This window comes from Schistocerca piceifrons, chromosome 1, assembly GCF_021461385.2.
Source record: "Schistocerca piceifrons isolate TAMUIC-IGC-003096 chromosome 1, iqSchPice1.1, whole genome shotgun sequence".
NCBI lineage: Eukaryota > Metazoa > Arthropoda > Insecta > Orthoptera > Acrididae > Schistocerca > Schistocerca piceifrons.
Window position 1 is genome coordinate 922,670,636 of NC_060138.1, and position 14,745 is coordinate 922,685,380.

Below are 14,745 nucleotides of genomic sequence, written 5' to 3' on the forward strand. Positions count from 1 at the left end.
TAGAAGAAGTAACTGACAAAATTTTCAGGTTCACTCTAATGGATAGTTATGAGAAACAAAGACATGGGGTGATGAAGCTATCCTTATTTGACCACACATGTAATAAGTTTGAGGTTGAAATGGGTGTTAGCAGACCATGGCTTACAGAAATCCTAGGAAAACACCTAAACTCACTCTTAACTGAAGTCAGAATTTGATAAAGAACTCAGCAGATTTTGAGGAAACGGCACATGCAGTGACATCTGCCATTAAGACCTTGGTGAAACAGAAATCTGGAAGCAAGTAAGAAGGCTGTTCAACCTAGCAAAGAAGAAAGGACAATGGGCAAAATATCAGGAGTTGCTTGTCAAATACAAGCTCGCGACCAAGCAAGTGAAGATATCTTATCTTTTTGATGAACAATACCCGTGAAAAAATAAAATGATATAATGAGTTAATAAATAGATCACAAGTATCTTCTGGTAAGTCCCCTAGACAACAGAAGAAAGTTTTCGAAGTGAGACAGTGATTGCAGTAACCAAGCGAGAGGAAGAATCTGCAGAGGTGTTTGTGTACACACCATGTATTGTCAGGCCAGACCAGATTTCCATAATGCACTGGCAATGGTGCAAGAGCCACAGCCAACCAATGAAGATTTCAAAATGTACAATAGTGTCCAAAATTAAACCAACAAATCGTTATTTCCCCACCCTGTGTCTAATTCACGATATAATCATACAAACTGTCAACCAGATGTCCGTATAATCTTTTTCTGCACAGAGAATGGCATTCTGGTGAACGGACAACCATGCTAACAGTGATGTCAGGGCACCTATGAAACGAGGTAGTGTTTGCCAGGTAGTCCCACACCCACAATCGCTGTGCACACCATCACAGAAGGTGCAGTATGGCACAGAGAAGTTGCCTACAAGACTCTCTGTGGTGGAGGGACACAGAAAGAATGGAAGCAGGACAGTCACAAACTGACGTGACCCAAAAGCTTGGAGTAAATCATTCTGTTGTTTATTGGATGTGGGAACAGTTTCTAGAGATCGAAACTGTATCTCGAAGACCAAGGCGGGGTCAACCAAATGTGAATTGAGAAGAGAGGACTGTCATTTGGCTGTAAGGGCACGACAGTACTGCCTTAGTACTGCATGGAAACTGGCTTGTGAGCTCTCAGCATCCACTGGATGTGTTGTACCGAGGCAAATGGTGGGCTGAAGGCTTTGGAAAAGTGGTCTTTATTGTCAGAGACGTTCTGCATGTCTACCTCTGACACGTCTTCACAGAAGGAACGTCTAGAGTGGAGTAATCAATACGCCACGGGGGCAGTCGAACAGTGGGCCAAAGTAGTTTTCACAGATGAATTCCAATTTAGTCTGGAGATTGATTCTCGATGGATTCATATCTGGAGAGAACATGGGCCACGATTTCGAAACCCAAACAATGTGGAAAGAGACCAATATTGAGGAAGATCCCTAATGGTGAGGGCAGGGATTATGTTTACCACTCGAACCCCTATTCACGAAATAGTATGGGTGAAATGGTAAAGTTTAACTACTGACACGTATTGTTACAAGATCTTGGGACCTCATTTGCATTTGTTGTGAGCTGCTTTGGGACCAGAGTTAGTAATGATGGATGATAAATGCTCGACTTTATAGGGCACGAGTAGTTGATGGTTTCTTGGAAATGGAAGGTATTGCTCACATGGTGTGCCCTGCTTGCTCTCTCGATTTGAATTCCATAGAGCATGTCTGGGAAACACTAGAGGGATGGCTTGCATCACCTCAGCATCCAGCAACCACTCTCATAGGCTGCAAGCACCTCTGCAGGAAGAATGGGCATTACTGCCTCAACATGAGACTGATAACATCATTTACAGCATGTCCCATTGTTGTCAGGCCTGTATTGTCGCCACAGGGGGTCACACACCATACTGAGCACGTTAGCCAATTGTCGGAATATGTGCACAAATCCATTAATTTGGAAGAAACGAAGAAATGTTTGTCTACCATTATGCATGTTGCAGTTGTTTACATTCTGAACTCTTTGCACTCTCTCTACTTTACTATCGCCTGTTTATATCATTTTCTGGCAAAGTAAAAGCAACCTCGGAAAATTTCCATTTGTAGCTTAAATTTGGAATACCCTGTGTTTATTCTATAGTTACATTTCCAAATGTCAAGCTGACGTTTACCTTGATATCCTGAGTGACAAAGCTATTGTACTGTTCCCGTAGAAGAAACTGTTTACACAAAGAGTTAAATTATCATATTTCAAGAATATACGGAATGGAGAAGAGTCATCTTTATTTATGCAATTACATATTGTGCTAAATTCTTTGTTGCAGATAAATAAAAATTTTGTTGAAACCATCTTTGACATCACTAAGTAGAGTATGCCCGTTGAGTATCCAGTGATGACATAACCCAGGCTTATCCAAACTGTGCCCCTGAGGTGCTAGCGCCTGCGATCGTCTGAGGCCAGCACCCCATGCGAATTCGTAAGTTGTTGCAGTGGTGCATCCACACTATTTAAACCCGAGTGGGAAATTAATTTCTTTTGTACTGCTGTCGAAAATCATGTCAAATGTTTATTATGTTATCAGAACCTCACGTATTTAAAAATGTACTCGACTGAATGGTACTTTAATACCTGTCACAAAGATCAGATCAAAAATTTGTCGCAAAAGGAACGCAAATCAAAGCTTGAAGAACTGAAAGAAAATTTCAAGCAGCATTGCAGAGAAGTGTTTCCTATTGTATGACTGTTTATTATTGATAAAGATCATAAATAAAACTATATTTTACAATCTTATAGGTCACTTAGCAATGTGCCAGTTATCAAATATCAATTTGCCAGCAACAAGGAACATTTCTTTTCAGTTAATTTTTGTATTTGGGTTGCATTAAATCGCATCTCACAGACATAAGAAAAAGCTTCAGGTACATTATTTTTTGCCTCTCTCTGAAAAGCCATCATGAACGCTCTCTCGGATAGCAAAGTGTCATTAAGAGTCACTCTTTGTTTTTGTGTATTTGTGGTTTGATGGACTGGAAAACATATGTTGTAGTTTGATCTATGTTTCCAATTAATTAAAATGCAAACATTCCAATACATAAAAATTTATTTTGTGACCACTTTTTGCTGTCCTAGCTGGTATCTATGACCACTTTTCAGAGGAACTGGAGGGAAAACACAGCTGAAACCAATCTTTTTTTTTTCTTTTTTTTTTTTGTAGGAGCAGGAAACAGCTGGGCAAAGTTTGCACACAAGTTACAAATGCATTTGCAGATAAACACTTTGTAGCTGGGAACCTCACAGACTCCGCGGTTTGTATTTGTCCAACAGACCTCATAGAAAAATTTGAAAAAATAGCTCTTTCGTCTCAAACTGTTGCTCGCTGAGTCAAAGATATGGCCACAGATATGGAGCAGCAACTAATGGAGTGAACAGCAAATTTCGTTTCATTTTCTATCACTCTTGACGAGTCCACGGAAATTGCAGACATCTCTCAGCTTGTCATATTCATTTGAGGTGTTCATGACAATCTGCATGTCACAAAAGAATTCCTCAACCTTATACCATTAAAAGGTACAACCACTGGTTTGTATATTTTTCTAGCCATTGAAAATGTATTAAAGTAAATGGGTTTTAAATGGCAATGGATGACGAGCATGATAGAAAGGAGCGCCTCTGTGCTATGAGGGACACATGCTGGATTCCTGGGTTATGTCAAGTAAAAGTGACTGAAGTCGCCTGTTCCTTACTCATGGCAGTCCATTGTCTGATACACCACGAGGCATTTTGTGCGAAGATTGTCAACATAAAAAATGTTATGGACACAGTTGTTCGAATGTTTAATTATCTTTGGTCACATGGACTCTCACATCATCAATTTAAAGAATTTCTGGCTGATATCGAAGCAGAATACCCAGACATCCCCTACCACGCCAAAGTAAGATGGCTAAGCAGGGGGAAGGGGCTTCATCTGTAACCCCCCCCCACCCCCCCTTGAGGGGCGAAATCAATACCTTTTTTGTAATGAAAGGGTGTCCAGAAGAATTACTTCGTGATCCTAAATGGCAAATTTGGCTTTTTTGCGTGACCTACCTTGTCATTTAAATACTTGGAACATTTCATTCCAAGGTGAAAATCATCGATTTAGTGCAGACGATTATTTTGTGGGGAAAAAAGTAGCGCAAGGAGAATTGTGGGCACCTTTCTGCATTAGACAGTGTTAAAGAAGATGAACGGAATGGATAGTGTCTTGAAAGGAGGATATAAGATGAACATCAACAAAAGCAAAACGAGAATAATGGAATGTAGTCGAATTAAGTCGGGTGATGCTGAGGGAATTAGATTAGGAAATGAGACGCTTAAAGTAGTAAAGGAGTTTTGCTATTTGGGGAGCAAAATAACTGATGATGGTCGAAGTGGAGTGGATAAGGATATGTAATGTAGACTGGCAATGGCAAGGAATGCATTTTTGAAGAAGAGGAATTTGTTAACATCGAGTATAGATTTAAGTGTCAGGAAGTCATTTCTGAAAGTATTTGTATGGAGTGTAGCCATGTATGGAAGTGAAACATGGAAGATAAATAGTTTGGACAACCTGAAGATTAGATGGGTAGATCACATAACTAATGAGGAGGTACTGAATAGGATTCGGGAGAAGAGAAGTTTGTTGCACAACTTGACTAGAAGAAGGGATCGGTTGGTAGGACATGTTCTGAGGCATCAAGGGATAACCAATTTAGTATTGGAGGGTGGCGTGGAGGGTAAAAATCGTAGAGGGAGACCAAGAGATGAATACACTAAACAGATACAGAAGGATGTAGGTTGCAGTAGGTACTGGGAGATGTAGAAGCTTGCACAGGATAGAGTAGCATGGAGAGCTGCATCAAACCAGTCTCAGGACTGAAGACCAGAACAACAACAAAGAAGATGAGGATTTTTCAGATTATGTTCAAATCATTTGCGAATTACAAGAAGAGTTTGAAACAGAGTTCTGGAGGTAAGTGAGCTTCAACTGGCCTTAGCTATATTTGTTCACTTTTCCCTTTGGGCAGAGGATGTCTCAGAAGTGTTACAACTAGAGCTGATTGACCTACAGTGTGATATCTGCCTGAAGGACTGCTTTCTTATGCATAAAGCTTTGGATGACTTTTACAGCTGTTTTCCATGAGAGAAGTGTCTTCTTTTGCACAAGCAGGTGGCCAAAGTTCTCTCAATGTTTGGTTACACGTATATCTGTGAGCACTTTTTCCCCCTTTTAAAACTTGCTAAAACTAAGAACTGTTCACTTCTCAGTGATAAAAATTTGACAAATTCTTTGAGGTTAGCAGGTCCTGGAATACTGTACCAAACCTAGACAAAATCATTTCCTTGAAAAAGAAAAATGTGTAAAATGTTACTTTTCTTCTTTAACAATGTTGACTGCAAAGATTAAATGTCTTTATAACCTTAATTCTATTTTTCTTAATGAGTTTTTAAACTTTGTCAAATAAAATTATTGTGTACAAAACAGGAAACTAAGGATCCAATGTCTAAACTCTGAAAAAGGATACAAAAAGCTGTAGCATGAAGCACAACAAAACATATTTACTTGTAACTACTAACAGTAAGAATGAGACTCTTACCCCTTACGTAAATTATTTCCAAAATAGAATATTTATAACACTGGTTCATTTAAGAAATTGATATATCTTTCACAAGACGCCTACTGTACATATGACGAGCACGCATGTGCAATACTAATAGAATCAACCTGTGGGGCAGAAAACTACTAAGTAAGTTGTTCTTCGATATTGTTTTCTAAAGCTTTGCGTAGTAATTCTGCCACACAAACACTAATTGTTACTTAAACAGTAATGGTTTGCTTGTTTTATCGCTCATCGGCCACTTTAACAGAGCTGCACTTCCTGTGTTACTTTGTTTATGTTCAATCTGACCACGGGACAGTCCAGTGCAAAGCACCCATCGGGCGCAATTCTTGGATAAGCCTGACATAACCAGTGTCAACACTCAGAAGAAGCTCTGTACAAACAAGTAGGGAGCTCATTGCCTCAGACTGTGTGAGAGAGTGTGTCAGAAACACCTGATCCAGCACCTTAACAACAGTGCAGAGTAGACTTAACACTATCTTTCAGGCTGCAAACTTAACAAAAAAGAATGCACTGAAGTTCTGAAACTAAACATTATGCAACAAAGAATGCTGACAGCCACGGAAAATGGGAGCACATCCACCTCCTGGAACAGGGGCATCATGTGACCGTCTGCTATAAAACCCTTTTCTTCCTCTCACTCATTCTACGAGTCAGGCCACTATGTCTGCATCACTGATACCACTGGAAGGCCAGCCCAACTATTTGCAGGATGACGAAGTGCTACCAGCTGCTGCCTCTACTGTTATGACAACTCTGAGTGCTGAATTCCTGCTGGTCACATCTGTGAATAATCAAAGATGAGGGCCAGGCCAATCTTCCATGAATGAAGAACCGATATGCCTATCTGTGAGCTGGACCACCACTCCAGTGGAATGCAAGTACTGCCTTACTGCTGTTGGGTCTTTTGCCTACATGCCCTCATGACAACCGATAATAGGGGTGTGCATATTTTTGGGGCACTGAGACTCCGATAGATGTCCATAGCCATGACAGGCTACAGAGAGACTCTGGCCCTGATGCTGCCATGGCATGACCTCAGACTATGCCAGGGGCTGAGCCAGCAGACTCCTCACTGGGCACTGATGTGCTAACTTGTATCTCCACACAAATCAGGCACTGCACGGCCACTGCTAGGCCAGACTGGAAAGAAGACAGAGTGATTGTAAAAATCTTGGAAATAATTGTTATGCAAGTGGTATGGTGCCTTGTCACACCACAGGACCACGCCTCCACTCGATTACCCAACATCCAAGTAGAAGGCCACATCTGGCGGGCTCCTACATCTTGATTTCAAGCTTCTACTTTGGAATCTTCAGAAAGCTTTTAGTATCCCCTGTCTATCTAGACATTAAAAAATAACAGAACAACATTTTCAATAGTCAATACTGGATGATAATTTAAACTTCAAATAATAACCATAAATGCAGGGAACATTACAGTGTGTCTTTTTGTGGTTGAAAAAACTCAGTGGATGAGCCTTCCTCAGCCTGTAAGCTGATTCTGACTTTTAGATTAAAAAAAAATTATACAATTAACTTTGCTGACCCTGAAAACTCAAGTTACATAAAGCTGTTAAATATTTTTAAGAATGGGTAATTCAATAAGAACATGTGGCACCAGAACAAAGGAAGATGAAAAAAGTGTAACACACAAAAAGAATCTTCAGCAAAAACATATGAAAAATGGGATGAAAATTTTTATGTTAATTATCTCACAAGTACTTACCTCAGTATACTCTAGAACTCTTTCAACAGATGTAAATCGTGCTTGCATTTCAGATTTCAACTGCATCACATATGGTACAAATGTGCTTACCTGAAAAATGAGGGGGATAAAGGGGATACAAACATAATTCGTAACAAACATACAGCATGAATACATTCATATTTTTGTACTGTTAACTCATCAACCATAATTATACAAAGAGGCTAGGAGTTAAAGTGTCTATAATTCACCTACATCTCAGATAGTGATCAGGATGACAATATTAAAATGCCCTTTAAATACACTTATTAATAAAATAATCTCACATTTCCTGTTTAGTGTATCTTGGTACCATCGCTTTAAACAATGGAAAGTCTAGGTTGGAATAACAGTATGTAAAAAATAGATTGCTACTCACCACACAAGGCGGTGCTGAGTTGCAGACAAGCATAATGACAATGAATGTTAGAAATATTTAAGCTTTCAGATGAAGTCCTTCTTCCAAAGTAGGAAACACACACACACACACACACACACACACAGCTACCGTCACAAAGGCCTGTCTGCAATTGCCTAAATATTTCTAGCGTTCTTTTACACTGAGCCTGTCTGTGTGTCAACATCTTCTCTATGTGGTGAGTAGCAAGCTCTTTTTCAAGTTGTTGTAACACAACTCTAATTATTAGTATTTTTCACTCAACACAAATAATTTGTTAAATGACTGCTCAAACTGCAAGACATTTTCCAAAATTATATCCATTTTTCACTGATAATAAATAGTTCTCACACTTAATTTAAGCAGATTGGCAAATGACTTACTATGATATGGGGCATTTTTAAGCATATCAAAATCTATAGTACATTCAATTTAGTTGTCAAAAGAATCTGTTCCTGGTGGATTTTGCACAATGTGTCCAAAGCTCAAAAACAGGCACATATAAGTTAGGCCAAAAAAAATTCAATTGAGGAAATGCAAAAGCTGTATATGATGTCGTAACAAGAGATGAAACTTGCATTCAGTCGCACAAGCTGGCAACTAACAAGGGAACCTCCCCATCATACCCCCCTCAAATTTAGTTATAAAATGGCACAGTGGATAGGCCTTGAAAAACTGAACACAGCAGCTTCTCACGCTAACCACGGGACCACGGCGCTCCTGAACTCACGGTATCCTTGATGTTGCTTATCTTGCGCATGGACTACTCAGTTTGTATATTTTCTTATTTTTTTCATAGTTCCACACAACTTCTTCCTGTTTTCTTGATTGATCTGTGTTCAGTTTTTCAAGGCCTATCCACTGAGCCAACTTATAACTAAATCTGAGGGGGGTGAGGTGGGTAGATTCCCTTGTGAGCAATAATCAGTTTATTGGGTGTTCCAACAGAAGTGGTTCATTCATGAAATGAAGAGGTTTGGCATGTGACTATCATAAGTTAGACTGTTAACAACTTGAAAATTGAGGGGCTCGGCAGTAAACAATGGCAAGGAACAGTCTGCGAGAAACGGAGATATTAATCGTAAAATGACAGAGATGGCATGTTTCATTCGCAGCAGTAAAACGTTCCACAAAAAATCGATAGATGAAACTACTTTGTCAACTTTCAGATTTTCGCTGTTGGCAGCTTTTTCGATTTGTGTGCAAGTAAACAATGGTAAGTGCCAAAAACATGGTGGCCAGTGAGAGTGAAGTGTCCAATGTTCGTCTGAAAAACAAGCTTTTCAGTGAGTTTTTGAACGAGTGTGTAGATGACCTGGATACTTATGACTCTGATAAAGACCCGGATTATGTTCCTGAAGATGAAAGCACCTCCAGAGTTGTTGATAATCAGGTAAATATGAATATTTATTTCTGTAAGTAAACAGTGTTAAGTTGCATCCCTTAACATTATTTACATGAATTTACTTGAAAATTTGATACCAATAATGTTAAGAGCTACCCTTAACATTACTTATTGCCACAATAAGAAATCTGTATTAGTTTTCTATGAAGTATTACGGTATCTGTAAAGGTAGCTATGTGTTAATACCTAGCCTTCTAATAGCAATCAGTATTAAGTTACGGATCTGTTATTATGGAGTTTCTCTATTCCACATGCTTACCTTTCTCAAGATTTTTTTTTTCTAGAGATGATGTGTGGGAGAATGTCAATTTATATGTTACATAATGAAAACTACAGTGGATGTAGAGTTTTAAGCATTTCATTATTCTTAGAACTGTGCAGATTGTTAATCTTATGACTCTGATTTTTTTGTAAGTTCAGATGCTTCTTGGAGGTGGATGTTCCACCGAAGATACATGCAGTAGTGACAATGATGAAGCAGACATTAAACATGTTAACAATCAACAGAGCATACGGAAAGGACGAAAGAGGCTAAAATGTGGCAGTGTGCAAGAGCAGATAAAGAAAAACAGGAATGAAGAAAAGCAATATACGAAGTACAGAGGTAAGGGTACAGCTGTTGCAGGAAAAAGGATATGCCCACCATGCCAATGCCCAAAAAAATGTTTCCAGCTTATCAAAGAAGTAGATAAACAAAGAATATTCTGAAATTTCTGGGAAATGAATTGCTATGATACTCAAAATGCTTACCTACAAGGTTGAGTGCGATCAAAAACTGTTATCTGAAAAAGATTAAACAGGGGATATCTAGACACAGTCAAGCAATTCTATATACAGTGAAAACTGTGGGAAAGGATGTCATTTGCAAAATTGCATTTTTTAACACTCATGGACTTCAGAAAAATAGAGGGTGTGTGGAGAATATCGTGAAACGATTGAAAAATGGTTCCGTTCCACCTATTTCTGATGGCAGAGGTAAGCAGACCAGTCATTCTAGAAAATATTCAAAGGATGTCATCAATGATGTGAAAGCATTTATTCACAAACTTCCAAGTATAGGAGTCACTACACTTGGAAAGATCCATCGGAAGAGTACTTAAGTATGGAATATTCCATGCAGCTCTGTTATGACAAGTACATCAAGGAATGTCAGTCGGCAAGCAAAAATTCTGTTTCTATAGACAAATTTTGATGAATATTTACCGAGGAATTCAATATAAGTTTCAAGACCTCTAAAATGGGACACCTGTCAACAGTGTGATTCAATTTAAGTAGCAATCAAGCATGCTGAGAACTATAAAAATGAAACTGAAATACATTCCTTGTGAATAAAGCAGGAGAGTCACCATCAAAAAGCAGAAGCTGGGGAATCTGCAATACATGAAGCAATGAAAGTAGCAAATCGAGACCAAAAGGTTCATGTAATCATGTTCGATTTGCAACAGACACTACCCACGCCTAAACTGACTACTGGGCCAATGTTTTATAAGCATAACATATGGTGCTATAATTTTAGTGTCCATTCTTGTGCAGATATCCAAGGACATCTTTTTCTCTGAGATGAAGCAACAGCTAAAAGGACACAAAGATGTATTTTGAAAAGAATGACATCAAATATGATAAGTTAATTGCATTTTCTGACAATTTTGCCAGACAAAACAAGAACTGGACCTTAGTGGCGTTTTGGTTATACCTGTTAAAGTCTGGTTGTTTCAGATACATCATGCACACCTTTCCCAAGGCTGAACACAGTATGCTACCTATTGACAGAGACTTAGCTCAGGCAGAGAAAAATGTCATCTCACGTTATCATAGTGTTTACGAACCTGATCACTGGGAAGAATTTCTAAGAACATCCCAGTGAAAGAAGCCATTCAAGGTAACTCGTATGACTTAAGTGTTTCTATAGCTTCTCTGCACTGAAACAGCTGTTCCGCCAACCACAAAACTGCTCAAAGCAAATTCAGTATTAGAAATTGTGCTCGACTTGTATTTTCTGCTGAGCTACAAAGTCCCATGCCAACATAAATGTTTAGTGATACATACAATGGTTGCCTAGAATCTGTTGCCTTATCAAAATGTGGAAGACTTGCAAGCAGTTCTTTCCTGACAGAGCTTAAACTGAAATACTCTGGGCCTCTTCCTATTAAAGGAGAGAAGCTAAGACACATTCTCTCTAGCTTAAAATGGATACCTCCTGTATACCATGATTGGCACAAATCATTCCAGACAGAAAGAGGTACTGTGCTTCAGCAACAAGAAGACAAATAAGAATAACAGACAATCATGTACTTAAAAAACAATGGTTTAAGTAAAATAATAATGTTAAGTAAATGCATTGAGAATAAAATGTTTTCACATAAAAAATGTCAAGTAAGTGTGTTGAGACTACAATGTTTTGAGTAAATAATGTTAAATACATCTTCCTGAAATTTAGAATAACCCCCCCCCCCCCGTGTTCATATTACATACTAAACTGCTGACACTGAGCAATACAGAAATGCTGTACCTGGAGTGGGGGGGGGGAAAAAAAGAAACAACAACAACAACACCAACACCAACAACTTGTATGTATTTCAGATATCTGATTTATGAGATTTTATTAAAATATTTGTGGTGCGTTTTCTCAGAACTACTGATTTGTCCCTTACCATTTTTTACTGCCGAGCCCTTCAATTAGTGTCTATACACTTTTTGATGTTACAGGAATGAAACATGAAAATAGCAAAATGAAAGCTGAACTAATGAAACATATTTTGAACTGTTAATTCACAAGAGATAATCATGGAACACTAATATGATTCAGTTGCGATACCATTTCAAAGACGAGTGAAGCAGCTATCACTACTTTACTGGTGTTAAAGAGTGTCTGAAATTCCTAACCTTAACATGGCCCCTTGGCTCAAACTTGCCATTCTATGTCCAACAACGAGTAAGTTATTTCCAGTTTTATATTGCAGTTCCCTTACATGAGTAGTTGTAACCAACAGTGTGAAAAGAACACAGGTTAAATAATCTACCAAAAACCTGGCAGCAGTAAGGCCTATCAGTATCACTCACTTCCAACAACAGAATTCTATAAAATATTCCGCATTCCAACATACTGGTCTAAAATCAAAATAAGCTACTTCATGGCAACCATATATGTAAAGTACGTTGTAAGTCACCATTTTAATACTGTGGGTAAAATAAGGCAGTTTTGTGTCACTATATTGTCTTCTGTATGTTAAGAAACTTAAAATATTTTACTTACAGAGTATAATAGCCAACTGATTCACCTTATTTCTTTAATGACTAGTCTTCCCATCAAAAATGAATATTCATTGTCCCATTCTAAAGTATATTTTAACATCATCATACAGTCATCAACAATTTACAATAAAGAACTTACTGCAAACACACATGACAATGCTAATCCACTCTGAGCTGAAGTCACAGTGTCACGCAGAAGAATAACAGACAATCCCGTAAGTGTGACTATAACCACAGCTATCATGTCCATACGAAATGTGAACCAGCGAACAGAGGACCGAAATATAAGATCAGAAGCTAATGTACGATTTAACTTCAGGCAGAATCTGAAACAAAGACAACAAACATGGAAATATTACTGCTGAAAACAATTAAATAATAAACTACTTAATACATTTTAGATTTATCTAATGAGGTAAGGACAGTCACTAGCAAAGTTGGAGTGATCTCTGACCAGTCAAAAAAAATTCTCTTGAATTGTGGGAACTGTAGCCGATATCACACATTTCTGCACTACCATCGCCCTTCTCTACTATAGTAGGTACAATCTTTGCCTGGTCTACAACGCTCACTTCATTTGTTTTATCCCGTCTACGTCACAACTTATGACTTTGGCAGAAGATGACAAATATGACAATTTGGATTTTTTAGCATCATCTGTCAGTCTACCCCTAACTAGATCTCCAATTTTCTCCTTCGATCCCTTTTGTGCTATCTACCAGTTTTCCCCCATAAATACTGTGTTATGTAACCTGCAAAAATAATTTTTTATGTCTCTTACATTTTCATATTATTTTCTGTTTCTTCTCGCATTGTATATAGTTTTCCATCATCATACACACTCTTCCAAAACTTATGGAATACATTTTTTACCCACAAAACCTGAAAGGCACCAGCCATGAAAATGCCTATCTATGGGTAAAGTCAGTAAGATACAAGAATCTCTTGATCTTTCCAAGTCTGCCCCCAACAGAAGTATTTCATCTGCCACTTTTCATATTAATTTGGCCATAACAAGGGACATCACTTGTTCAGATGCCTCGCCATAGTTGTACCCTTAAAGAGTTATCATCTATTTTTCATGTCTTATTTTCAAGGTAGAGAGACCCCATAGCAACCAAGGTATGCCACATGCTGCCATTTTCTTATTTCTCTGGAAAATAAGCAAATGAAACCAATAAGGGTACTTCTCATTGTTAGTGCTGAGGCATTCAATGAACATGTATCTACAGCATCAACATATCTAACCTATTTCTCAAATCACTTTACTCTAATAAATACACTAACTACGTACTGGAGAAACAACAGATCTGTGTCAATCATGATTCCACTAGTCAGCAGATAAGTTCCAATTGCAGCACAAGTATTTTCCAAATATAGTAGAAGCTCAATATACTGCCGCCCCACATAATGCAGATTCATATAACACAGTATAAAGTATCAATATAATGGAAGGAAACATTCCACGCGGGAAAAATTATATATAAAAACAAAGATGAGGTGACTTACCGGTCACCCAAAATAAATATCTTTTATGGATGCGTTTTGCACTCTCAGTATATTTTAGAAACTGGAAAAAAATCTTATTATAGTCTGCATGTAGCTTTTCTGCTGTTTAATTTACTGCTGCAACCATCAAGCTTTCTAAACAACAGGATTGTTGCTGCACAGAATCTTTGAATATACATCTCACATTGTGATGCAATCAACAAAGTGACTATGCAACATGCTTGGTAACAATCAAAATGGTCACAACCATCATGTGAATCATAAATTATCACTGTCTAGATTTCTGTGTTCTTATTATGCCAAAGAAACAGAAAGTATATTCTGTGACTGATCAACTAAAAATTATTAATCACAAGAAGAATGGCAAAACTAAACCTAGTACATCAAGTGAGTGTGGTGTAACTGAAGGAACAATCTGGGGGTGGGTGAAAGAAGAGAATAAACTTAGATGCTTTATGAACACAGTTGAAAGTGGTGTGGGAATGGACAGGAAAGGGATTAAACTAGGAAAAGACAGTGAACTTGAAGAATGGTTCAAATGGCTCTGAGCACTATGGGACTAAACATCTATGGTCATCAGTCCTCTAGAACTTAGAACTACTTAAACCTAACTAAACTAAGGACATCGCACAACACCCAGTCGTCACGAGGCAGAGAAAATCCCTGACCCCGTTTGATGAATGCCTTTATATGTGGTTATAAAGAGCAATGAAGGTGGGCCACTTTCTGGGCCAATTATTAAAACTCAAGCTGAAAATTTTAACTCTAATTTACATTGCATAGCT

General features: G+C 38.2%; 1 protein-coding gene across 2 annotated transcripts in view; it reads right to left on the reverse strand.

Moving 5' to 3' along the window:
* The window catches only part of LOC124769376 (ATP-binding cassette sub-family C member 5-like), a 298,192-nt gene that overhangs the window by 39,222 nt on the left and 244,225 nt on the right, over positions 1–14,745 (reverse strand). For both annotated transcript variants that reach the window (XM_047249493.1, XM_047250268.1), the window contains 2 exons: positions 12,591–12,777; positions 7,380–7,469 (listed from right to left, as the gene is read on the reverse strand). In XM_047249493.1, the coding sequence (XP_047105449.1) occupies positions 7,380–7,469; positions 12,591–12,777 (277 nt within the window). The remainder of the gene's footprint in view (positions 1–7,379; positions 7,470–12,590; positions 12,778–14,745) is intronic.